This window comes from Astatotilapia calliptera, chromosome 7 (genome assembly GCF_964374335.1).
Source record: "Astatotilapia calliptera chromosome 7, fAstCal68.1, whole genome shotgun sequence".
Lineage (NCBI taxonomy): Eukaryota > Metazoa > Chordata > Actinopteri > Cichliformes > Cichlidae > Astatotilapia > Astatotilapia calliptera.
This window is the reverse complement of record NC_137428.1, coordinates 3,165,301-3,192,203: the sequence shown is the minus strand read 5'-3', so window position 1 is coordinate 3,192,203 and position 26,903 is coordinate 3,165,301. Positions and strand designations below refer to the sequence as shown.

Here is a 26,903-nt window from a genome sequence, read left to right as displayed (position 1 = left end):
GTGGTTGACAAACTGCTTGGCTGAAGAATGTGCAGTAATCATATTATCATATTATCTCTTGGACAAAAAATTTCTAATGTTTTATCAAAAACCAGGGCTTTATAAGACCAGTGGTTGGCTAGGTAGCATCCCAGGACACATATATGGTTTAGGGACTTTAGATCTACATCCATGCAATCCTGTCAGTGTGGCATTTATTTGTCTCTTTGTTTTTCTTTCTTAACATGAGAGAAAAAAATCTTAAATCCTGAGCTGTTAAACATGGGGACTCAACAAGAGCCGAATGCCATGTGGCATGTAGAGGAGTTTGGGATCTTTTGAAAGTTGTCAAATGAACTGAGCACACTAATATCCACCAACACCGCTGGGATGTCAACATGCCAATTCTAAATGTACTATATAAACTTCAACAGATCGGAGATTTACCAAAGTATTCAGTTGAAGCATGGGGAGCCTCACAGCACGAAGGTTCTGCGTTGGAACTCGGTGGCCAGTTGGGGACCTTTCGGTGTGGAGTTTCTGTGTCTGCACGTGCTCTGACTCCTCCCACAGTTCAAAGACATGAATGTTAGAGGTACTGGTGATTCTACATTGGCTCTAGGTCTCTTAGGCTACGTTCACTTCGCATCAAATCCGATGATTTGATGCGCTTTCGCCTGCAGTGTGAACGTAGCTACGATTTTTTTGACCCTATGCAACCCATATCCGATCATGGTGTGACAGTGTGAACGGCACAAATCCGATATTTTCAAATCCGATCTGGGTCACTTTCGAGACCAAGGAAGACCAACAGAGGGGCAGCCGCGCCACTGTCCCAGAAAGAGCTGAGGAGAGTCCCAGATGAGGGCTCACTCAGCAGCCGCGGAGCAGAAGCCAGGGGGAGTTGCAGTGACGCGCCCGTGAGCTCCGCCGGCCGCCAGCTGTGCCTGAGTGACCGAGCCCCAGGCCGAGAGGCCCTCAGCCCTCAGCTGTGAAAATATTATGGCTCACCTTTAAGTGACTTTTACAAGCACACGAGGAACACAAGTGATGCAAGAACCCACAGCAGCTTTGCTCCAAGGATTTCTTTCCCCTTTTTAGTGCGTTCACTGCGATCATTCACTGAAGGGCCGCGGCAGAATGTGCACATTTCACAGTTATTTGGGTTTGTTTGTTGCATTTCACCTCATGTACCTCCTCTCAGTCTGACAGCAGTCTGTCCTAGAAACAGAGAACAGTTTGCATTTACCCTACTGTTAGGAGTATACTAGTGAGATCTGAGCGGGGTCAAAGAGCAGCATTTCTTCATTTTTGACTCTGCGGTCAGAGTCGTGCGTGGAGTTTAAATCAATAGACGACTACAATATTTATGCTGAGTGTTACGTCCCTCTGCAGCCCCTAATCTCCTCAATGCTTTCAGATGATGCTAATTGGCCACACCTAGTCAGGTGTGGATAAAAGCATACCTGAGGCAAGCTTCCAGGGAGCTCACTTGTCTTTGCCTTGGTGGCTCCAGCAATTTTAGCCGACCTGGTATTCCAGTTTAAGAAAAATCCTCTTCTCACTAACACTCTGGTGTTCATCTTTTTTTTAATGTTGCGACTTTTGAGCCGGGTCGTAGCACTGAGGCTATCGCATATTGAGTGGGTGTGAAAGAGGTTAAAAGTCTGTGTACTGGCTCTATGTTTTGAATGCTTGTGTGTTTGTGAGTGTATGGGAGGTGCTAAAGGAGGGCAGGATAGGGGAGGGGTGAGTCGAAGGCTATTTCTCTGAGACTGCTGTAATTCAGTCCGTCTTTTCTCTGAGCCTGGCCAGGATGAGAACAGCGCTGTTTATTGTTTATGTTCTACCTGTGCTGATTGTGGTAGCACAGGCAACACCAGGTGAGACAACGCTTCATTTGAGCTCTTTTCTGGGAGGCACATGGTAATGTCTGCAGACAGATGGCTGATTCATGGGTTCACCACAGAATATTATAGTATGTTAGCAGAGCAGAAAAGAAGGATTGTGTCAGATAAAGTATAATCATGCTGATATTTGACCAAAGGAAACAAGTTTGTTTTTGATGTTTGCTCCATGTACGCCTTCATCATTTTGCCCACCCCCTTGAAAGTTGGCAGGTGTGTTGGGGAGGATTTCAGTGCCAGGTCTGAGGTTTTTCTTTTGGATTAGTTAAGCTATTCTGGCTGAAAGTAGTTCAGTGTTTCCATGACAGTGAATGGTGTCTGCTTCAATCTCTGTGCAGGAAGAAAACCACACACGCATGCTTGTGGGGCTATTTTTCTGTGCACATTTCTTAATGCGTTCCTAAACCAGTTATCCCAAACGTTAACTACCACCCGAAGAAATAATGTGGGGTTCAGTTTCCATGAAAAGGCACTGGACTAGTAAAACCAAAACCATGTTAAATCATCGTGCTTCACTACATGCATGCTTCACACAGTTCACTGTTACTGCCATCTGCTGTCTGAATATTTCCTGTAAGTGGCAATCAGACAGTAAAAATACACAGTAAAGGCCCACTAATGGAAAGCATTCTGTTAACTAGTTAAACCTACCTATTTGTTACAAAGAATCAATCTGCCACTGGGCTGGGGAAATCCACCTGATGAGTTTCTTCAAGGTAGGCTAAACATTTTAAAGCTACACAGATTATGTAACTCAAAGCTGATACAAAACACTTGGATTGAGACAATTAAGCTACACAGAAGCAATGATTGGACACAAAGAAAAGCTTCACACATTTGGCATCTGTGAGCTGCTGCTCCACAGTCAGGAGGCCCGGGACAGGGCGGCATGTGGAAGTGCCAGAGGTCAAACCCTCTTTGCACAAAGCATACTGATTATGATTTATCACTAGTTTGTTTTTGTTTTTTTTAATATAAACCCTAATTCCAAAACATTGGGCTGTGAAATGTAAATAAAAACAGAATGCAGCTATTTTGCAAATCTCATAAACCCAAATTTTATTCACAGCAGAACACAAACATGTAAACAGTTTGAACTGAGAAAATGTGCAGTTTTAAACATAAAGGTCATTTTGAGCTTCACGCAACACGTGTAACGTCCCCTCTTTTTTTTTTTTTTTTTTCAACAGACTGTAAATGTCTGGGAACTGAGAGCCATAGAAGATTCTAGTTGCTGGATAGTCCTGAGTCATATGTTTTCAGGTGGTGAAAGGTCAGCACTGCAGGCAGGCCAGTTCAGCATTTGGACGTCATGGGGCTGAAAAAGTGGTTTAGGATTATCTTGTAAGACCTTCTGCATGGCACGTCGCTCTAAACCCGCTGTAAACCATTCAGCACTGATGGTGCCTTTACAGTGCAAGCTGTCAATTACAGGGGCACTGAGAACTTCAAATATTCAACAGTCTTCACTTTGTCTCAGTCCATTTTAAATGAGCTTTGGCCCAGAGAAGACGGCGGTGTTTGTGGATCATGTTCACATGCTTCTCTGCAATGATGGAGCTTTAATCTGCATCTGTGGACAGAGAATAGTGTTCACTGACCGAGATGTCTGGTAGTGTACCTGAGATCAGGCACTGATTTCCATCACCGAATTATCCCTGCTTTAACGCAATGTTGCCCAAGGCACTGTCCATCCAATAAAGACATTGAGCCTGGACCCTTGGGCACAGAGATTTCACCACATTCTCTGAATCTCATAATGATGTTATGTACCGTACAGTCTTCTGCCTCTCTAAGATCCTTTTTTTACCCACTCACGTCACTGACCTGTAACCAGTTACCCTGGTTAGTTGTGAAATATTCTTATGGTTGTTTCTTTTAGTCACGATCCTGGGTCTTTGACCCTCTTTTGGAGTTGTGCTGTTTTGTTCAGAGATGGGCAGTAACGCGTTACTTCCCAGATTAAAGTAATCAGTAATCAGATTACAGTAACGCATTACTGTAATCTGATTACTTTTTTCAAGTAACGAGTAAAGGGATTACTATTGCAAAAACGGTAATTAGATTACCATTACTTTCCCGTAGGAGCGCTGCGTTACTGCGTTACTAAAACCGTGATTTTTTTGCGAGAATGTCTCAGGACAGTGACGTAAGCGAGTGCCCCGTTCGTGACAACAGCTGTGTGCAGATCAACAGTGGATCATATATCCAGTGCAGAGAGAGTATGAGCGTGCAGCGTTTAAAGCGTGGAAGTACTGACCTTACTTTGAGTTTGATTCCATAAAAAGTGACAAAAACATTAGTGTCCGCTGTGCGTGGGAAGAAAACTTCTTTTTACAGCGAAAAAACCCCTAAACCTCCGAGCAAGCACCGAGTAGCTACGACGTAATGGGAAACTCACAGAGAAACTCGCGGATTCTTCCACTGACCGCGGCACACCTGCACCAGGGTAACCCTCCGCCTACCCCACTCCTGCTTTACAGGTGAAAATAGAGCAACAGGACCGCTGAGTCTTTGACTTTATTTATTTTCTGCTGTGTTTTACTTGCATCTATTTGAAAGACTGAGTGTAAACACAAAAAATATTTTATTTTATGTGCTGGAATGTGCAGAAAATAGGTTTCAATGTTAAACTAATTTATTCAAGTCAGAGAATGTTGCATATAATAAAATTTTTGCTTGATGCATAAAGTTAAAAGATTAAAACTAATAAAACAAGTTTTAAAAAGAGACTTTTCCATTTGATTACATTTTGTATGATGGATTATGCAGAAAAAGTAGAATTGGGCTGAAAGATCTATCGCTTTATCACCTCTTCAGGTTGTAAATCGTGTTTTTAAAAAGTAACTAAGTCATTAATTACTTTTGAAAATAAGTAATCAGTAAAGTAACGGGATTACTTTTTTGGGGAAGTAATCAGTAATTAGTTACTGATTACTTTTTTCAAGTAACTTGACCAACACTGGTTTTGTTTGGTGTTGGAGATTTTCATATTCCAGCTATGTATTGGTTCTCTGTCTTTAGTTCCTAATGCCTCTGAGTTTTCATTCTTTACATTTCTAATTCTGTGGTTCTTGTTGCGCCTGTTTGGTCCAGTCTCACCTGTGTTTTGTTCTTCCTTCTGTCCCCTCCCCTACCTGTGCTGTCTCCATGGCACCGTGACACTGTTGTAGTCCTGTTCCTGTGTTCTCCCTTCATGTTGCTTTGTTCATTTCTGTGTTCGTCTCCATGTCTGTTTCTTGCCCAGTCCTTTTGTGCTCCCACTCGTGGTTCAGCCTCTCGTTATCCTGTGTGTGTATTTAAGTTCTCAGTTTCACTTTGTCCCTTGTAGTGTTGTCCCTGAATGCTCCGTGTTTCCCTCTTTTACTCTTAGTTAAGGCTTGTGTAACCCACATCAGATTTGTGGGTTGTGCTGCTGCATAAGGTTGGAGGTGTAATTTTCCCTCCCCGCCGCTAGGAGGCGAGTATGCCTTGAGATGACTTTCTGTTAGTCAACATTTCCTGTTGTGGAAGCCATTACTCACGAGGCAACCGCTACTCACGAGGCAACCGCCAAATTAGCTGAAAGATCCTGGTAAGAAAAACTGGAATAAAAGTTAAATTCGCAATTTATCTTCACATACTAGCTGTTAACAGATGGCTATTTATTAGGATCTGAGATCTGTGAAATACGGCCGTGGGAAGCTGCGTCAGCTGGACGAGCTATCTCACCACGAGCTCCGGTAAGGGATGCTACATGAATGTTAGCACCATAAAGACATGTAGTTGACTGCTGTTAATATATTTTCTGCTTTAAAAAACAAAACCAGTCGGAGTTGTGATATTTATGTTTAAAGTACTATAAGATCACTGATGTGCAGATGTTTAATTTTAAGTGCTAAAGTATACATTAGAATGTGCCCAGCTAACCGCTAGTATTAAGTTACTGCTTAGCGATCTCTGTGTTCTAACATTACTGTGATTCATCTGAGTTTGTTAGCTTTCCAAAACGTTGGAGAAGCAGTAATATTGTCATGTAGTGCTTAAATGCACCCTTTCAGTTTTGTTGACTTAGAAGTTAATTCATTTGATGAAGATGCAAAAAGTTCATAAAATGTGATTATAAAATGTGAGGGATCTCATTACCCTGTTGATGTATTAATGTTTAAAGAAGTTGATATATTTTTCTGAGAAATAATTCAGGTTGAAATATCTGAAAAAAGAAGAACAGTTAAAAGCAAGCTGTTAAAAGGATAAATATGGGAGAGTGAATCTTATAAGTTTATTTATTCCCAAAAGGGTAAATATAAGGTATATTTTCTGTTGCACTAAGACCTTGTGTGATGTAACTCAAATTATTTTAGGATGGTTGAGACATTGTATAACTAAAATAATTTGTTATACTTGAGCAATACTTGACTGAAAGATGAGTGATGGAAGAAGAATAGATAAAATAGTAATGTATGCACTCTGCACTGTGTGCATAGATTGGTTTTTGACCAGGACTGGATCATTTGAGATCTGAACCCTGTGGGTTCAGTGGCGAGCCAATCCCGAGAGAGTGACTGTCGACGGACCCGAGTGCGGTGTGGCCAGCCGTGGGATCCATCTTCAGCGAACCTCAGGACTATTACTACCTTCCTTGATACAGATAAGACTAACACTTTAAAAATCTACCCGGGTAGTGTTCGAACCAATGGACAGAAACACACACACAAGGAACTCTAATTTCTCTTTCTAAAGAGAAGTGGACTGAGCAACGGGAGCGGAAGCTCTTTAATTGAAACTCTTTGGAGAATTTCCTTAAAGAGGATGTTGTTTTGATTTTATTTTTGGGCCCTTTAATGTGCGTTTGTGCACTGTAGGAAGCCGGCTTTAGACAGGCAGGGTTTGTAAACTTTACAACTTTCAATACAGTTTCTACTCAAATCACATCTATTCTATCATTGTGTGGTTCCTTCTCTGCTGATCCTTTCAAGGCTCCATAGTCTTACCTAGAACTTTCTGATACTGGTCCAAAGTCGTCGAGACAATAATTTAATGCATATCTCATGTTGTTTAATTGTAATACCTGTTACAAAAGTGGCGAGCCAGCCAGGAGCCTAGTTAAGTGTCAGCAGTGAAACATATCTCAAGTTTGGGGAATTGTATAAAAAAAAAAAGTTGTTTAAAAGTTGTTTGTCATTGCCAAAGATGGAGTTCATAGCTAACTCAGGTATCAAAGTCCCTAATGCAGTGATTGTAAGTGGGTTGCTTGAATCGCCAGAAGATGAGGAGATTATAGACTTTCTGAAGAAATTTGGTTCTTTTAGGCTTGTTTCAGTAACTGATGCTGAATCAGAGTTTTATAAAAACCTGATTATTGAATATCAAGATGGTGCCGCCATTGAAGCCTTATCTTCTCTTTTGCCTTACACACATGAACTCAAAGAGAACCCAAGTGTCAGGTATCTCGTTCAAGCTTTGGCTAGCATTTACACTACGAAGGTTGGCTGCAATGTTACCAAAACCTACCTCAATGAGATAAAGAAATTGGCAAAATTAAGTGGGAAAGACTACGAAGAAGTGCTGAGAGACATGATGTCAGAGATCAGTGAGGCAATTGGAACTGACAGCATTGATGAGGCATCTGTAGCCAAACCGTTCGACACATCTCTTGAAACAGTTGAAACCTCAGAGCACCGGATGTTCAGAAGTCCCTCCTTAACAGATTCCGGTCAAGATTGCCCCAAACCAAAGCCACCCACCATCCTGAGGCAAAATCTACCCATCAGGGAGAGTGACCTCCATCCACCTGAAGTTCAAAAGGTCATCGTTGAACACATTGTAAGGAAAAGTGACTGTAACACATATCCACATTTTCCCATCAAGCTTCACCCATTTTCAGGAAAAACCCCAAGACCCAGTAATGAGACCGACTACGACACATGGCGATCACATGCTGAGCTTCTCAGGAAAGATCCCACTCTGTCCAATCTTCAGAAGTCTCGGAAAATGGTTGAAAGCTTGCTCTCCCCTGCAGCAGATATTGTTAAAAGGCTAAGTCCTGAAGCTACCCCTGAAACTTACCTTCAACTGCTGGATGCAGCCTTTGGAACTGTTGAAGATGGCGAAGAACTTTTCGCCCAGTTTATGAACACTCTTCAGGATCCTGGTGAAAAGGCTTCGTCTTACCTCTGCCGCCTCCAGGCTGTTCTAAACCTTGCTGTTAAGAGGGGAGGAATTGCTGCTGAAGAAGCAGACAAATATATTCTCAAACAATTCTGCCGCGGTTGTTGGGACAACATCTTGCTCTCTGACCTCAACCTAGAAGAAAAGAAAAGTCACCCTCCAGCGTTTGCAGAGCTCCTGTTACAGATCCGTACTGAAGAGGATAGACATGCAGCCAAAGTCACACGCATGAAGAAGCACCTCGGCTCAAATCGACAGCGGGCCATTACTAGCTCGCAAAGCACATGTGCCTGCAGCCAGCAAGTAGTGATCCCACCCGAGTCCAACACGTTGGCGGAACTCAAACAGCAGGTCGCATCTCTTCAGAGCCAGCTTACCGCATTGATGTCAAAGAAACCCCAAAAGACCTCGAAACCCAAGGGGAGCGCTGAGCACACGTCCAGCCAACCACTACCACCTAAACTTAACCCTAGAGCACCAAGCTGGAAGCCCTCCAACCCAAAACAGAATGCAAGGCCAAAGGCTTGGTATTGTTTCAAGTGTGGTCAGGATGGCCACATTTCCTCAACTTGCACTAACGAACCAAACCCCACTCTCGTTGATGAAAAAAGAAGTCAGCTAAGAGAAAAGCAGCGTCTTTGGGATGCAACCGACCATCTAACTCCCAATGAAAATTTTTAGATGTAGCCTCAGTTGTAGGGCAAACTGAGGCTGTAGCAGCTCACCAGCGCCCTGTTAATAAAGACGCTACACCTAAATTAAGTGCTGCTTTGAACCAGTGTAATGTCAGGAAACACCTTTCGAAGGTTTCCCCAAAACTGATAGGTACAAAGAGTACATGCCAAGTGATGATCCAAGATAAACAGTTTAACTGTCTGATGGACACAGGTTCACAAGTGACTACGGTTACCAAGTCCTTCTTTGATCAACATCTGTTCAAAACACAGATAGAGCCACTGTATGATCTATTGGAAGTTGAAGGTGCCAATGGGTTACCCGTGCCTTATTTGGGCTACATTAAAATCACCATCACCTTCCCAGAACAATTCCTGGGGAAGGAGTGTGATGTCCCAACCTTGGCCTTAGTGGTCCCAGACAGTGGAACATCTGGCTTTCATGTACTGATTGGTACTAACACCCTTGATGTGGCATATAACATGCACAAAGAGAAAGGTCCAGTGATCCACCACACTTCAGCAGATGGCTACAAGACTGTGCTGAAAGTATTACAACTGCGACATGAACAATGTCATGACAGTAACATTGGAGTGGTGAGGATGCATGGGAAAGACAAGAAGGTTGTTCCGGCTGGAGAAACTGTTGTTTTAGAGGGAACTGTAGCAGTCAAGGGACTCCAGTCGGAGAAGTGTGCCATTGTGGAGTACCCTACATCATCTCTGCCTGGAGGACTTCTAGTAAAGACCTGCCTCCTTAACATACCGACCAGATCCCCATGCAGGCTACCAGTTGTGATTTCTAATGCGTCTGAGCACGACATCACTATTCCGGCCAAGAGCGTGATTGCTGAGCTCAATGCAATCCAGGCTATTCTACCGCACAAACAGAGTGCGACGGAGGGTCAGGAGCCAACCAAGCTACCTGGATCCAAGTCCCCTGATCAACCTAAGCTGGTCTTTGACTTTGGGGAATCTCACATTTCTCCAGAGTGGAGAGACAGAATTGTGGAAAAGCTAAATGGATTGCCTGAAGTCTTTGCCATGAATGATATTGACTTTGGGAGGACAGATAGAGTAAAGCATCACATCAAGCTGTCTGACCAAACACCATTCAAGCACAGGGCCCGGCCAATCCACCCAAATGATGTGGAAGCCGTCAGAAAACATCTTCAAGAACTTCTTGATGCTGGAGTGATTCGTGAGAGCGAGTCTCCATTTTCATCTCCTATTGTTGTGGTCAGGAAGAAAAATGGTCAAGTTCGCCTCTGTATTGATTACAGGAAGTTGAACCTGCAGACAGTGAAGGATGCGTACGCACTCCCAAGGATGGACGACACTTTCACAGCACTCTCTGGTTCCAGGTGGTTCAGTGTTCTCGACCTCAAGTCTGGTTATTACCAGATTGAGGTTGATGAAGCTGATAAGCCCAAGACTGCCTTTGTCTGCCCGCTTGGTTTTTGGGAGTTTAATCGCATGCCTCAAGGAGTGACGAACGCCCCAAGTACCTTCCAGAGGCTGATGGAAAAGTGCATGGGTGACATGAACCTGAAGGAGGTTGTAGTTTTTCTGGATGACCTGATAGTCTTTTCAAAGACTTTAGAAGAACACGAAGCGAGACTCATCAAGGTTCTCAACCGGTTGAAGGAGTACGGGCTGAAGCTGTCTCCAGAAAAATGCAAGTTCTTCCAGTCTTCGGTTCGTTATCTGGGACATGTGGTGTCGGAGCGGGGAGTGGAAACAGACCCAGAGAAGATAGCAGCATTAAGGACCTGGCCAGTTCCTCACCGCCTAAAAGAGCTGAGAGCCTTCTTGGGATTCTGCGGGTACTATAGGAAGTTCATCAAAGGCTATTCAAGCATAGTAAAGCCTCTGAATGACCTGACATCGGGGTACCCACCTGTTCAGAAGCATCCCAAGTCAAAAGACAAGAGTGGGCAGTACTACCACCCAAAAGAACCATTTCTGGACCGTTGGACACCCGCTTGCCAGCAGGCCTTTGAAATGATTATAGACAAACTGACAACATCCCCAGTTCTAGCCTTTGCAGATCCCACGTTGCCCTACATCCTACACACGGATGCAAGCTCCACCGGCCTCGGAGCGGCCTTGTATCAGGAGCAGGAGGGGCAGCTGCGTGTTGTTGCCTACGCTAGCAGAGGGTTATCACGTAGTGAATCCCGCTACCCGGCTCACAAGCTTGAGTTCCTGGCATTAAAGTGGTCTGTGACAGAGAAGTTCAGTGACTATCTGTATGGCAATCAGTTTACGGTGGTCACTGACAGCAATCCTCTCACTTATATACTTACTTCTGCCAAGCTCGATGCAACCAGCTATAGGTGGCTGGCTGCACTCTCCACCTTCTCTTTTAAGCTCCAGTACCGCCCTGGGAAACAAAATGGAGATGCTGACGCATTGTCGAGACGCCCTCACGGCAATCTGCGTGATGACCTACCATCTCAGAAAGAGTGGGACAGGATACGTCGTTTCACTCAACATCACCTATCTGACCCAGGAGACATTGAAATGGTTAATCCAGAGGTCGTTCAAGCCATTTGTGAGAGACAACTTGTCTATTGCGCCGACAATGCAATGGACTGTGATGGTAGTATCTCCCTGGTTGAAAGCCTGGCCATTTCTGCAGATGCGGTGCCTGACAGTTTTGGTCATGAGGACGGGCTTGGAGGACTACCCATCATCCCAAACCTTTCAGAAGAGGACCTCAGAGACAAGCAACGAGCTGATCAGTGCATTAAGCATGTCATTTCCCAGATTGAGCACGGAGTGAAACCACCATCTAGTCTAAGAACCGAGCTTCCAGATCTGCCTCTCTTGTTGAGAGAATTGAACAAGTTTGAGCTCCGAAATGGCATCCTCTATAGAACACGCCTAGAAGAGGGACACCCCCAACATCAGTTAGTCTTGCCTGAGGAACTTCGGGACGTGGTATTGACCAGTCTGCACGACGACATGGGTCACACGGGAAAGGAACGCACAGTGGATCTAGTCAGAGCTAGATTCTACTGGCCAAGAATGGCTTTGGACATTGAGAAGAAAATAAGGACGTGTACCAGGTGTGTGTGCAGGAAAGCTCTACCCGAGAGAGCTGCACCTCTGGTGAATATAACAACGACGCGACCACTCGAATTAGTATGTATGGACTTTTTGTCTGTTGAACCAGACAGAAGCAACACAAAGGACATCCTCGTGATCACTGATCACTTCACCAAGTATGCTGTAGCTGGACCGACACAAAATCAAAAGGCTCGAACAGTTGCAAAGTGGTTGTGGGACAATTTCATCATCCATTATGGATTCCCAGAGAAGCTGCACAGTGACCAAGGTCCTGATTTTGAGTCGCGGTTGATCAAGGAACTCTGTCAGATTGCGGGCATCCGCAAAACGCGAACAACACCATACCACCCGAGGGGCAACCCAGTGGAACGCTTCAACCGCACTCTATTAGACATGCTTGGCACTCTGGGAAGTCAAGAAAAATCTCACTGGAAGGACTTTGTAAAGCCGTTGGTCCACGCGTACAACTGTACCAGAAGTGAGGTGACTGGGTTCACACCATATGAACTAATGTTTGGACGCCAGCCAAGGTTGCCTGTCGACCTCGCATTTGGGTTACCAGTGAAAGAACAGCGACACAAGTCACATTCCCAATACGTACAAGACCTTAAATCTCGCCTTGAGCAGAGCTACAAAGTTGCCACAAGAACTGCTGCCAAGGTAGCTGAGAGGAATAAGATTCGGTTTGATAAGCGAGTGAGTCCTTCTGCTTTAGGCGTTGGCGACAGAGTACTCGTCAGAAACGTGCGTATCCGAGGAAAGCACAAGCTCGCTGATAAGTGGGAGTCCACAGTCCATGTGGTAGTAAAGAAAGCTGGAGACCTCCCAGTCTATACAGTTAGACCAGAGAACGGCGAGGGTCCCAAGCGCACGCTGCATCGTGACCTCTTACTCCCATGCGGATTTCTTGCCGCACCAACGGAGGAGCGTGCTCAGCCCAAACGAGCTAGAAAGCCTAGGACACGTCAGAATACTCCCAACAGGACAACGGAGCTTGACCAGTCTTCAGACGAGGAGGACATTGTTCCCATTGCCTGGTTCGAAACACAGCCAGTCTCTGAGACGACTGGGGGTGCTGCAAGGCAAAATGCCCCAAGAGACCTAGGTTCCAGTCACGCCAAGAGTAACCTGACATCAATCTCCGCTGAGTCAACGGAGGTTCCGGAAGGTGCCAATGTTATGCCTGATGCCACATCAATTTACCATGAAACAGATCAATGTGGCGATGAGCAGACTCCAGATGATGGTCAGACCTCACCTCCTGCTGCGGACGTACCAGCACCTGAACTCCATGAATCTGTGGGAGAAGCAAAGATGGATGATAGTGCATCCACTGAATCTGAGGGACAAAGGATGCTGCTGGATAGCGGTTCAGGAGAAGATGAGTTGTTTAACGAGGTCAAGGATTTGAGTGAGGACCAACCTAAAGAGATCCCAGTCCTCCCGGACAGGTTGGAGGATGTGATGAATGATCCTGGAACTGAAGGACAAGAGGAGAGTGGTGAAGTAGAGGAACGAGCTAACGCTGATATCCATGTCAGGAGGTCTGAGCGGGATCGTCAACCACCAATGAGGCTCGACTACACTGAATTGGGGAAACCAATTGTCACCGTGGTGAAGTCTTTCTTCCAAGGGTTGACCGATGTGTGGAATGACATGGTAAATGAAGGTGAAGCACCTGCTTCTTCCCTTGCCTTTCCCCCCAAGAAACATTTGTGTGAACCTTGTCATGCACAGGGACGTGCAAGAGTTCAGGAGGGGAGAGTGTAACCCACATCAGATTTGTGGGTTGTGCTGCTGCATAAGGTTGGAGGTGTAATTTTCCCTCCCCGCCGCTAGGAGGCGAGTATGCCTTGAGATGACTTTCTGTTAGTCAACATTTCCTGTTGTGGAAGCCATTACTCACGAGGCAACCGCTACTCACGAGGCAACCGCCAAATTAGCTGAAAGATCCTGGTAAGAAAAACTGGAATAAAAGTTAAATTCGCAATTTATCTTCACATACTAGCTGTTAACAGATGGCTATTTATTAGGATCTGAGATCTGTGAAATACGGCCGTGGGAAGCTGCGTCAGCTGGACGAGCTATCTCACCACGAGCTCCGGTAAGGGATGCTACATGAATGTTAGCACCATAAAGACATGTAGTTGACTGCTGTTAATATATTTTCTGCTTTAAAAAACAAAACCAGTCGGAGTTGTGATATTTATGTTTAAAGTACTATAAGATCACTGATGTGCAGATGTTTAATTTTAAGTGCTAAAGTATACATTAGAATGTGCCCAGCTAACCGCTAGTATTAAGTTACTGCTTAGCGATCTCTGTGTTCTAACATTACTGTGATTCATCTGAGTTTGTTAGCTTTCCAAAACGTTGGAGAAGCAGTAATATTGTCATGTAGTGCTTAAATGCACCCTTTCAGTTTTGTTGACTTAGAAGTTAATTCATTTGATGAAGATGCAAAAAGTTCATAAAATGTGATTATAAAATGTGAGGGATCTCATTACCCTGTTGATGTATTAATGTTTAAAGAAGTTGATATATTTTTCTGAGAAATAATTCAGGTTGAAATATCTGAAAAAAGAAGAACAGTTAAAAGCAAGCTGTTAAAAGGATAAATATGGGAGAGTGAATCTTATAAGTTTATTTATTCCCAAAAGGGTAAATATAAGGTATATTTTCTGTTGCACTAAGACCTTGTGTGATGTAACTCAAATTATTTTAGGATGGTTGAGACATTGTATAACTAAAATAATTTGTTATACTTGAGCAATACTTGACTGAAAGATGAGTGATGGAAGAAGAATAGATAAAATAGTAATGTATGCACTCTGCACTGTGTGCATAGATTGGTTTTTGACCAGGACTGGATCATTTGAGATCTGAACCCTGTGGGTTCAGTGGCGAGCCAATCCCGAGAGAGTGACTGTCGACGGACCCGAGTGCGGTGTGGCCAGCCGTGGGATCCATCTTCAGCGAACCTCAGGACTATTACTACCTTCCTTGATACAGATAAGACTAACACTTTAAAAATCTACCCGGGTAGTGTTCGAACCAATGGACAGAAACACACACACAAGGAACTCTAATTTCTCTTTCTAAAGAGAAGTGGACTGAGCAACGGGAGCGGAAGCTCTTTAATTGAAACTCTTTGGAGAATTTCCTTAAAGAGGATGTTGTTTTGATTTTATTTTTGGGCCCTTTAATGTGCGTTTGTGCACTGTAGGAAGCCGGCTTTAGACAGGCAGGGTTTGTAAACTTTACAACTTTCAATACAGTTTCTACTCAAATCACATCTATTCTATCATTGTGTGGTTCCTTCTCTGCTGATCCTTTCAAGGCTCCATAGTCTTACCTAGAACTTTCTGATACTGGTCCAAAGTCGTCGAGACAATAATTTAATGCATATCTCATGTTGTTTAATTGTAATACCTGTTACACTTGGTTTTCTCCTGGCCTGAGTTTTTGTATGCTTGTGTCAGTGAGTTTAAGAGTATCGTGTTACAGGTAATAAAGGCGTCTTCTTTAGTTCACTCGTTTTGTTTCCGAGTCCTGCGTTTGGGTCTGACCTCTGCCGTCCACACAGGACTACGTCATACTTTTTAGTCAAACTTACAAAGCGTCGCTGCGCTCGTTTTAATCATTTGACATATTTGACTATTTTCTGTTTTGAACTAAATATGAGTTTGAGATTCGTATATCATTGCATTCTGCCTTTATTTGTATTTTACACACTATCCAAAATGTTGCCTTTAAGTAATTTCAGTTTTCCATGTCAGTGTGTCATGTAAGTGCAACGTAAAATGTTAATTTTAAGAAAATAAAGTGTACTTGTTTGACATACATTCAGTTTATACGGAGCATATTTTTTTTACTTAATAATTAATTATGCTCTTGTGTTTTGGCAATGTATAAATAAAACTGCATTAAACTGAATGAATAATGATACTTTTCAGTCATGTGACCTGCAGATATAAATCTGCTTCTTACACCTTGAACTTCTACAAACAGAGAAACTAAAAGCTGTTAAGCGGTTAAGTTAAAAGACTTCTTCAGACTTAGATGCACAGCCCATTAACGGCACACTTCTTTCTTCAGCAGGGAGAAGTGACCTCGTGGTCTCGGCGAAAAATGGTCAAATCAGAGGAGAATATGTTAGTGTGAAAGGCACGGAGAGGAGGGCAAAGTGCTACCTGGGGATACCCTTCGCACAGCCGCCCGTGGGAGACCTCCGCTTCTCTGCTCCGCGGCCTGAGGAACCCTGGGAAGGTGTGAGAGACGGCACACAAGAGCCATCTATGTAAGTCACCAAAGAGCAGAACATTTTAACAGCACTCTCATTCTGAATCACACACTCTCCCTCATCTGTCTCCTTTTCAGGTGTATCCAGGATCCTGAACTAGTTGTGAATGTTTCAAAAACCATGTCGCTCGAATTCATCCCACCAGCAATTTCAGAGGACTGTCTGTATCTGAATGTCTACACTCCAGCTGAAGCAACTAAGGGGAACAAGCTTCCAGTGAGTAAAAGTGGCAGGGTGCAGGGATACAGAGTATCATAGTCTAATATTTTATATAGTATAATACAGCACTGATGCCATTTTCTGCACTAGATGAGTTTGGTGTCCTGGGCTCTTTTCCATTACAACCCTACTCCCTCCAGGTCAACAAATATTTACCACCTTAACTGAAGCCTCACAGACAGCAACACAAAGCTCACCCCAGACCTCCTGTTGCATCGTCCAAGCGACGCCTTCTTAATATGTGGGGTTCATGTTGCTCCTGAGTGGCTAACACTTCTAACAAAGCCTTTCTCCCATGGCTACACATTTTAGTAAAACATGCTCAATAGAGGAAGCATAGCAGAATGTTGTGCATTGTTTTCAGGCATCTAAATCCAGACTAAGGAGGTATCTCGCTCAGAGTCCTGCTATCTCCAAATATGCCTTATATGTTCTTGCAACAGTAAAGGTTAAGCAGTCACATACAGATCTTTATGGACACATCTTAGTGAGAGTCCCCTGATCCCCACTGACACGGCCACTGCAGGGACGACAGAGCCCGGACACGAGGTGTACGACTCGCCCATCAGTCACTGAGGTCACCAAGGTTTTTAAAAAAACTGAACTGAGGAGAGTCTGTTTGATAGTGAATATCAGATTCAGGTAGAACAAAGTCCTGCAGAGTGTGCTTCAGGATCATGGGATATCAGGGCCATTGCTATGGGCCAACTGTACAATTAAAGTGAGAGCTTGGTTTGCATTTCCAGGCATAATGTTCCTAGTGGGTGTTGGACTCCAGCAGGGGTGTCCTTTGCCACTGAGTCTGTTTCAAACTTTTATGGGTAGAATGTCTGGTTACAGCCGAGGGACAGAGGGTGCCACGACCGGTGGTTTCAGGATCTCATCTCTGCTTTGATGATGCGGCACTGCTGGCTTCAGTGAGTGATGATTGCCAGTGTGAAGTGGAGATTAAACTCTGAGTCGTGATTTTTAAAAAAAAATAAGTTGATGGCCAGAGTGAAGGAGACCTGAAGGGTTCCCAAGTACCTGTGGATCCATCTCAGCCCTTAAGCAAAGCAGAAAGGGCTGAGATGAGAGCCGAGTCATTTGTGGCGGTTCAGTAATCAGATTTGGTTATGTCTCCTAGATTAGAAGGATTTAGGCTTCGGGGATTGTGAACTTGGAGGATACCCTGGTGTGGGTCCAGAAATGCTGGTGATATTATCTCTCTTGGCTTGCTCGGGAAAGCAAAAGAACGCTGAAGAAGTCGAGTTGGCTGTCGAGAAGGAAGTCTGGGCATCTCTGTTTTGACTGATGACATGGATAAGCAGCTTTCCATTTGACCGTGTGCTTCTACTACTTTAACTACCAGCGTTACCTTTTTCTTTTCCTCCAATCGGCATCGGTCAGGTGTGACATGCAGGTTCTTTGGCTGTGTTTCAGGTGATGGTGTGGATCCATGGAGGAGGTCTGGCTATGGGTGCAGCTTCACAGTATGATGGGGCTCCACTAGCTGTTTATGAAAACATAGTGATGGTTATTATTCAGTATCGACTCGGCATTCTGGGTTTCCTGAGGTAAGGAGTTGTTTTCCTTAACCTTTCAACATCCACCTGATCACATTAATTAAATTATTTCTAACAAAAGGTTGAGCTAACTCACAATCTACTGCCAATAATAACTCCAGCTGGTTCATCAGTCATGTGGTGGATATTATGAAGTTAAAGCAATCCAAATAAATTGTATCAACTCTTCTTCTTCCGAAGCACTGGAGATGAACACGCCCAGGGCAACTGGGGTTTCTTGGATCAGCTGGCAGCCCTGAGATGGGTGCAGGAAAATATTGAAGCCTTTGGTGGCGATCCGCAGACGGTCACAGTGGCTGGAGAATCTGCTGGAGGAATCAGTGCATCCATACTGGTAAGGAAGAAATCAGCATGTCAAATCAACCTGCTAAACATTTGTTTAAGCTCAAATATGAGCACCTCAAAGTTAATACTGAGTAATTCAAGTGTTTGAGTATTTCATAAGTGAATTTTACATGCATACTGTATGTCTCTTTTTGAACAGACTCTTTCTCCACAAGCAAAAGGACTGTTTCAGAGGGCAATCTTTCAAAGTGGAGTAGCAACACTTGGAACCTACACTACAAATCATCCTTTGTCTCAAGCGCAGGTGCTGAAATTTGAATGCGAGGAATTTGAAGTAGCTCACAGTGACTGCTCCATCAGCAGATCAACATATCTGCTTTGTAGCTCCTTTGAAGTAGCATCTAAATCTGGCCAAGAATGAACAGTTAATACTTCAGTGCTAATCAAGTCTTCACCACTATCTGAACAGACATGCATATAGATGCATTGTCCATGTTCAATTAAAAAAGAAATCCCGAGATGGTAACAGTGAAATTGCTCAGTTTAACCCTTTCATGGATGAATGATGACAATCACAAGTATTTTTATTCATCTTTACTCATGAAAAAAAGATTTTTGAACTCCTTTTTTCAAACATGTACTTTTCAAAGAGTTTTTTACATGTCCACTTAGGTGGACAACACTGGCTGACCAGTGGGTGGCAGGGTATGGAGTCACACATCAGTGTCCAATGTAGTGTTTTATGTGCAAGTATACCATCAACACTGACACAAATACAAGGAAACAGCCTTTGAATAGCTGTCCACTATGCGTGAAAGGGTTAAAGCTACACTAACTTCACTAAAGTTGGGTGAAGTTAGTGTAGTTGGGGCAGCAAGAGATTGTGTTGTTTGTGATTGTCATTCATGTCCCCCACATACCCAGATTGTTGCGAACCATATTGGATGTAACCACAGCAGCACAGAGGAACTGATCCGTTGTATGAAGGGGAAGAGTCAAGATGAATTAGTAGCCGCAACAAAGCAGGTAAATGATTGTGTTAACACGTGCAAGCAGATGTACTCTGAATCCACTGAGTGAAAAACAGACAATGAATCTGATGTTGTTCAAGCCAATTGTGTGAAAACCTGCTGGATTAGAGATTAATATCACGTGCAAGAATAATACTTAATTAAGGCCACTAGATGGAAGCATTTAAACACTCTCAGCTGGCAAACTCCAGCTTCCTGTATCCATTTGACCTCTGTTGGAAGTCATCAACAGTCACTTCTGTGCAGATGAAAATTTTCCTCGGGGCCGTGGTGGACGGCGAATTTCTGACTGACTTGGCAGAGGCTCTTCTTCAGAAACACGAAGTGCTGAAGGTTCCGGTACTGATGGGAATCACAAACCATGAATTTGGCTGGATCTTACCTCAGGTCGCACAGATACCTCTACACCACAGTCTCTGTGGCTGATTCCACTCTCCTAATGTGTTTCCTGTTTAAAGTCTTGATCTAAATTGTGTTTTTGTGGATTGCAGAGCTTCGCCGTTCCTGGGTGGGAGAATGGCATGAACAGAGAGACCGTGCTGGCAGTGGTGAACATGTTTAATCCTCCAGGGGTGAGCACAGCAACAGCTAGGCAGCTTTTCTTTATATCATTGATTCAATGATTTGATTGAAGTTGTGGTGAAGTTTTTTTTGAGCTCAGGTTAAAATTAGGACTAGGCGCTATAATAAAACTCACCTGATCTAATAGTTTCAAAACCTGTTTCTCTGTTCCAGGCCTCCTTTGTTAACAACCTCATTGTAGATGAATACCTGCAAGATGCTAAAACTCCAGAGGAGATCAGAGACGGATTCACTGAAATCATAGGAGACCTGCTGATGACACTGCCTGTTGTCCGAGTGGCTGGGTACCACTCAGGTTAGAGAACGGGCTAACTCATCCAGCATGCCTTTATATTTAAATATTAGAGCAGGTGGACTTCCAAGGACTCCCAAAACCACACATATAAGTGCCAGAAATGAAACACTGTCATTCAGTCAGTCTCGGGCCTCTCTATCAGAGACATTATGTGAAATGGGACTCAGCAAATCCTGAGCAGAAATCCAAACAAAACCAAAAAAACCAAACTGCTATCCTGGCCTTGCTTCCATACATCCGAGGCCAGGTCGCATCCCTATCCCCAGCCACCTCCTCCGGCTTATCAAGGGAACACCAAGGCATTTCCAGGCCAGATGAGGGGTGTAATCTATTCAGCATGTCCTTGGTCTGTCTCGGGGTTCTTCCTGGTGGAACATGCCCAGAACACCTCACCCAGGAGTCACCTGGGAGGCATCCTTGTCAGATGCCCGAACCAACTAGACCCTTCCGGCTAGTCAGTGCCACTCTCGACAGAACGCCTTATCCTATCTCCAAGAGAGGCCAGCCACGCTTTATAGAAAGCTAATTTCCACCACTTGGATCCACAACCTGAGGCTAGGGATGTAGATTGACGGCTTTGCTTTTGCACTCAGCTCTTTCTTCACCACGACAGACCGATACAGCATCTGCATCACAGCAGCTATGGATGAATATAAAAAAGGTGACGATTCTACAATATATATATATATGTCTCTATTTAATATAATATATTAAATAGAGACTCCCAGGAATCAGATGATCTCCAGATGATCTCCAGTGAGCAGCACTTGGCGACAGCAGGAACTAACAGTCTCTCTGCTGAAACAGACTCAGGGAATAGAAAAGAGATGACACAAGCACAGGAGCTTAGAGACCATCCATGGTTTTTCAGTGGCTGGTTGGTTAAAGTTTGTGGTTTTGGTTAAAATAAACGCTTTTATCTTGTTAAAATCAATTCACAATGCGGCTAGCTTCTCTTTATTTCTGCGGTTATCAGTGTACCTATTTGTCAGCTTAGTTTTTGCTCCTTTAATCCAACTATAACTGATGCAAGGAAAGAAGCTCCTCAAAGCTTTGTGCCAGTAGTGAATAGTGAGGGAAAAAGATCACTTTGTTCTGTTTAAGCCCAGCATAACCATGCTCCTCTCATCTTTTGTCTCCTTGGCTGTTCAGACGTGGGCGTTCCAGTTTACATGTATGAGTTTGCATACCAGGCTGAGATATACAAACATAACAGGCCCAGCTTTGTGAAAGCAGATCATGCAGATGATGTCGGCTTGATGTTTGGTGGATGTTTCTGGAATGGAAATATAAAAATCTTAGGTAAGTGTGTGTAGTATATGCCCTATAATACATTTTTATTGTATCACTGATGGGGGAAAGTTGTGGCTAACAAATGGCTACAAAATGTTGTTTAAAAGGGACCTATTCTGCTTTCCCTTCTTTTCTGTCAGATGTGAATGACTTAATAAATCAAATAAAATTCCCGAAGTTCTAAATACTGAGGTCAGCACATGTACAGTAATCACTACGAGCCAAAAGGTGTAAGACAGCTCCTTTTCAGATAGTTTTTTCTATTCTTGCATCTATATGATGTCACAGAGAATGGATGTCCCTAATATGGGCATGTCGGGCACATAGCTCTGGCTGGGAGCACAGAAGCTCCACCCACATGCGGTTTCAACTCTGTTTATGTCAGTCAAAGGGGGAAGAGTTAGACCAGCTTGTTTCAGACAGAAGATCCAGATTATCAGAGTCCAAGAATAAAACTTTTGAGCTGAAAATGGGCAGAATACATCAGCTTTAACCTTAGAAGACTGAAAGTCAGAGGGCAGCTTTGTGACTGACCTTCCACTGTCCCATCTTCAGGCAACATCACCAAAGAGGATGAGAGATTTTGCAGGACGATGATGTCATACTGGGCTAATTTTGTCCGAGATGGGTGAGTAAAAACGGCTGCAAACCGCAAAACTACAGACCCTGTACTGTTGACTTCCTTCATGACATGCTGACTATCAACTGGTAGCAACTGATACAGGGCTGATGATGTACGGTATAGTAGAAACAGAAAAGATAACTCTTGACTGGCCTCAACAGATCTGCTTGCTGTTACTAACAACCTGTCTGGGTTTATGAGTCAGGTTCAGGTTGGCGTCTGATCCAAATACAACACCTAATGGTTGCACGTTTGTCAGGGGAAATAGGTCACAGGTCAAGTCTATAACAGCACTAATGAGGCCCCGGGTTTGATCTCTGTTACCACCATGACGTTATCGAGGTTTTTCTTTTGGGATATAAGAAACATATCTTATCTCAGCTTTTCTCCTTCCAGCACATCAGCTTCCAGAACCAAATGCTTGACAGGAATTATTGCAATAAGTAATCAGTTTAATTAATATCAGCTGTGAGTGGCTGACAGGTGACTGCAGTAAATTTGCTGGTTGGAGTAGGAAATATTTAAAGGATGCAACCCACAAGGGCACACATGAGTGCAGTTGCCGTATACAAATGAAATGATGATATTTCTGCAGAATGAAATCGCAGGGAACATATACTGATGATCTTCTCTGCACTGACATCCCCAGCTCTCCCAATGGTCCTGGGCTGGTCAGCTGGCCTCAGTACAACAGGCAGAACCAGGAGTACATGGAGCTGGGCCCGACTCAGACCGTGAAACAGAAATTGAGGAAGGATAGGGTCCACTTCGCTACTGTCACCCTGCCTCTGAAGCTCAGAGAGTTGGAAGCAGCAGCCAAACTGGTGCCTGGAAACTGATGACTGATAAAGTTTTACAGCCCAAACTCTTTTTTTCTTTGTTTAAGAATAGATTAACTGAGTGTCTTTCACAACTCTTGTAATTCTAAGTGATTTGTAACAAAACTGTAATTAAAAAAAATGTAATTTAATTTTTTTAAATAGGCATTGTTGATATAAGATAATGCTTAATGAACTTTGAAATGAATTTTGAAAGCAAAAAGAGAATTATCAGGTCTTTTAGGTTATGTACTTGATTTGCTGATTGATTACTTTCCTAAAATAATAAATTAATAAAATGTGCCACTTATAATTTAAAATGCAATCATATTAAAAGGCAAAGGAACAATCTTCACATCAAGAGTTTTGACTATTCCATTGCATAACTAATTCTTACATATCTAGAATGAAGGAATATATCTTATTATCATGTATTTAGTCCTGCCCACACTCGGTGAACTCTCTGAGGACTTTAAAAGGACACTAAAATAAAGTTGAGTAATTCTGTCTGACACTTGAATTACTGAAGGTCTTACTGGGCAAAGGTCAGAGCCCCAGTTTTATGTTACAGGTAACACCGTATTTCTTCTATGAAAAATCAGACAGAAGACACAAAATACCAACAGCAAGGTTTGAAATGACTGGAAAACATAAAATGATTAAATGAGACATAAAACCAAAATGAGAAACTGAAACTAACCAAGAAAATGTCAAAATAAAATCAACTCAAAAAATAATAAGTAAAAATAATTAAAGTAACTGCAAATGATGCAAGACACCCTCAAAGACACAAATAAAAAAGTGACTTAGTAACATCAAGGGTGTCAAGTTCAGTTTGTAAGCACAGAGTCACTCTGCTCAGTCTGAGCTGCCAGAATATAAAACTCCAAAGACAAACCTGCACTACATGAAGCCTGTCACGGTTCAGCGGCTGCAACAAGTTTTTAGTCCAGCACAGAGCCCTGTCCTTTATACCCCATATTCATACGGGACACTGTTAGGATGGCCTGTAGTGGCTGGGTTCAAATAGGAGGCTTGAGGCAGAGATGAGGTGTGTTTATTCACCTATATTAATATCACACCAATGCTGTGTACATAATAACCATAATTACAATCGTTAAATAAATATATCCCACTTGGCCTACCGACTACAATCTACAGTAAAGGAATATGGCTATCCAATCCTCACTTTAATCACCTGGTACCACCAGGAAACATTAAAAAGGCACTCAAGACACCTGGGAACTCTTTTGGCTGCCACACCTTCAAGTGAAGCTGGAAGACTGCCCACAAAGAAACCCTACAGTCAAATAATCAATAAAAACATAAACTTTTTAATGAGTGACCTTTCCTTTAATATAAATTTTTAAATCACTCATATGTGTTTTATATGGACAAGTAATAAATACAGACAGCTTGTATAGATCTGGGTAGAATGAATGTGAAAGAGGCAGAAAACCTCCAGAGGATACCAGCTGACCTGCAGATACTATGGATGTGGGCATACAGATGGGGAAAATGTCTGAAGTAGCAGCCGTGACTGCCACGATTGACTGAACTGGATGGATCTCTTGAAGCAGGAGCTGAAGGCCGGTTAAGTTTGATTAATCAACAATGAGATTTCCACATAGGATTGGTCAAACCCCATTAACAACAGCCGCTTCCAGTGCTGCTGACCAGTAGGGTTCTGACAGACTGCGAGACAGACAAAGAGGAAAGTGGGAAGCATCTTCAGAAGCAGCAAGCATGAAGAAAAGGTGGGAGTGCAGAGTCTGGACTTTAAATACAAACACCGACAGGAAGAGAGCTGGCTGGTGTGGTTTAGAGAAGAAAGGCAGATCCTGTGTGTGTGCGGGGGGGGGAGTGGAGTCCAGGTGGAAGGGAAGTGAGGACAGGAGGTGCTGATTGTAACAGGCAACAGTTTAGGTGCAGGTGAAGGCAACAGAGATGATAATCAGGTGTTGCATAGATATGGTGTTAAGGAGAAAAATGAACGATAACAGTGGGTTTTGTGAAAAGGATACAAACGGCTGTGGTGAACACATATCTCAACAATAGTGAGAAACCTAGTGTAACATATAAAGTACACAGAGGTGGACTACAGAAGAAGGCCCATTCTGACAGTGAGAGGAGACTAAGGTGGTGTCAGGGGAAGATGTTTCTGTATCTCGTGGCAGTTCGTAGGATGACTCCGAAAATCAAGAACAGGAAACTGGTGAAGGCAGAGGCATAAATTAAGTGGTTTGGAAGCTGAAGAGAGAAGAATGTTGCTCATGGTTCAGGGAGGACACGGGCTCTGGGTGGAAAGGAAAAATGACCAGATGACTGGGAAAGTACAGCTGAAATGGTGAGGGGACATTGCAATGAAGGTATTTGGTGTATCAACTTGAGCAAAAACAGAGGAGGAACAGGAAGTATTCAAAGAAAGAAACGCAGGATAGTCGGGGAGAAGAAGAAAGTACAGGAGTGCTGGGAGGTGATAAGGACTAGGCTAGGCAGAGAAATGGAGCTGCAAAGGATATTACCAATTAATAATTAATATTAAAAACAACAGTGTATATGCATTTATGTGCTTTTATGCAGCATGCTTACGTAAACTCATTGAAATCTGTGTTTTTATGTTTAAATGATATAAAACTGCTTTTCTCTTTTCTTTTGTACATGTTTGGTGCTTTTAAAGGTCAAATATTGACTCAGTCACCAAATGACCTATTTTCTCATGTTTTTTAGCGCTGTGTTGCATTTTACTGATATATTTTCATGATCTTTGTTTTTTTTATAACCATTTGATAATATCTCTGTCACAGACTGCCAGGGCAGACCGCGTGGAGTGAGTAGAGGACCCAAGAGCAGACAGAGGCAAGGGGACAAAACTGGACTTAAGAAAAGGCGAGCCTTTATTTAGGGCTGAAAAGTCACAGAAAAAAACAAAGAATCTGAGGGAAAACCTGAACATAGACCGGGAAACTATGACTCTTACTGTGATTTTATACTAAACAACATAAACTATGACTTACTAGGACTTGACTGGGAAACCGTGACAAGGAGTAGGGGAGATAACACAGACGACATGACACTGAACACAGCAAGACTGAGGACTACATACACACATGAGGTGATCAGAGGAAGTGGAGACACGTGAGGACACAGCTGACTAGAATGAAACATAATGACAACACAGGAGAGAGTAAAACTAAATGCAGTGAAAAAAGAACACCAGACTCTTTCAAAATAAAACAGGAAACACAGTGACATAGACATGAAACAAACTTGACAACAAGAGCCACACAGACATGACACATGACAGGTAGCAGCAGACAGCCCATCCTGATGCTTTTCTCATCCTGGCTGGGGATTTCAATCATGCAGACTTAAAGTGCGTGTTTCCAAAAATACAACAACACATTGACTTTCCAACAAGGGGAAATAACACACTGGACTTTGTTTACACCACCAAGAGAGGAGCTTACAAAGCTTTTCCCCTCCCCCACCTCGGCGCCTCAGACCATATCACTGTCATGCTAATGCCTGCCTACAGACCGCTCGTTAAAGTCACCAAACCGGTTCGTAAGCAGATAAAAGTGTGGCCAGAAGGGTCTTCAGAGGCTTTACAGGACTGCTTCAACACCACAGACTGGAACATGTTTAAGCAGGCTGCCACCTATAACAACACCACTGACCTCCAGGAGTACGCAGAGACTGTTACAGCCTACATCAACAAGTGCATTGAGGATGTAACAGTCACGAAAACCATAACTGTCCGGGCCAATCAAAAACCATGGATGACAGGAGAGGTCTACAGGCTGCTGAAAGCTCGGAATGTTGCCTTCAGAGATGGAGACGAGGCAAGCCTGAGGACAGCTAGGGCCAACCTTTCCCGTGGCATCAGAGAGGCTAAGAGACAGTACTCCAGGAAAATATCGCATCACTTCAAAGACAGCAGAGACTCACGGAGCCTGTGGCGGGGCATTCAGACCATCACAGATTACAAGCCCCCACCACAGACCTGTGATAGCACTATCCCCCTGCTGAACGAGCTGAACACTTTCTTTGCTCGCTTTGAAGTCCAAAACAGCACCACTGCACAGAAGACCCCACCCCCTCC

The 26,903-nt window shown here is 43.5% G+C and overlaps 1 protein-coding gene and 2 long non-coding RNA genes across 3 annotated transcripts; all 3 read left to right on the top strand.

The window, feature by feature from the left end:
* The first annotated feature begins 1,702 nt into the window (after positions 1 to 1,702).
* Positions 1,703 to 23,153, top strand: ces3 (carboxylesterase 3). The gene is made up of 13 exons (XM_026172500.2): positions 1,703 to 1,862; positions 15,884 to 16,085; positions 16,166 to 16,304; positions 17,730 to 17,863; positions 18,053 to 18,206; positions 18,357 to 18,461; positions 19,082 to 19,183; positions 19,435 to 19,575; positions 19,680 to 19,760; positions 19,924 to 20,065; positions 21,218 to 21,367; positions 21,914 to 21,986; positions 22,630 to 23,153. Exons 1-13 carry the CDS (start codon positions 1,796 to 1,798, stop codon positions 22,817 to 22,819), a joined length of 1,680 nt encoding a protein of 559 aa, XP_026028285.2. The 5' UTR covers positions 1,703 to 1,795; the 3' UTR covers positions 22,820 to 23,153.
* Positions 5,333 to 6,799, top strand: LOC145429909 (uncharacterized). The gene is made up of 3 exons (XR_013910242.1): positions 5,333 to 5,460; positions 5,538 to 5,608; positions 6,353 to 6,799. It is a non-coding gene; the product is annotated as an uncharacterized LOC145429909 (long non-coding RNA).
* Positions 13,614 to 15,080, top strand: LOC145429908 (uncharacterized). The gene is made up of 3 exons (XR_013910241.1): positions 13,614 to 13,741; positions 13,819 to 13,889; positions 14,634 to 15,080. It is a non-coding gene; the product is annotated as an uncharacterized LOC145429908 (long non-coding RNA).
* Positions 23,154 to 26,903: the final 3,750 nt, after the last annotated feature.

Coding starts and splice junctions, on each gene's coding strand:
- ces3 (XM_026172500.2), top strand. CDS start 1,796: ATGAGAACAGCGCTGTTTATTGTTTATGTTCTACCTGTGCTGATTGTG. Junction 1,863..15,883: donor GGTAGCACAGGCAACACCAG/GTGAGACAACGC, acceptor TTCTTTCTTCAG/CAGGGAGAAGTGACCTCGTG. Junction 21,368..21,913: donor TGGAAATATAAAAATCTTAG/GTAAGTGTGTGT, acceptor TCCCATCTTCAG/GCAACATCACCAAAGAGGAT.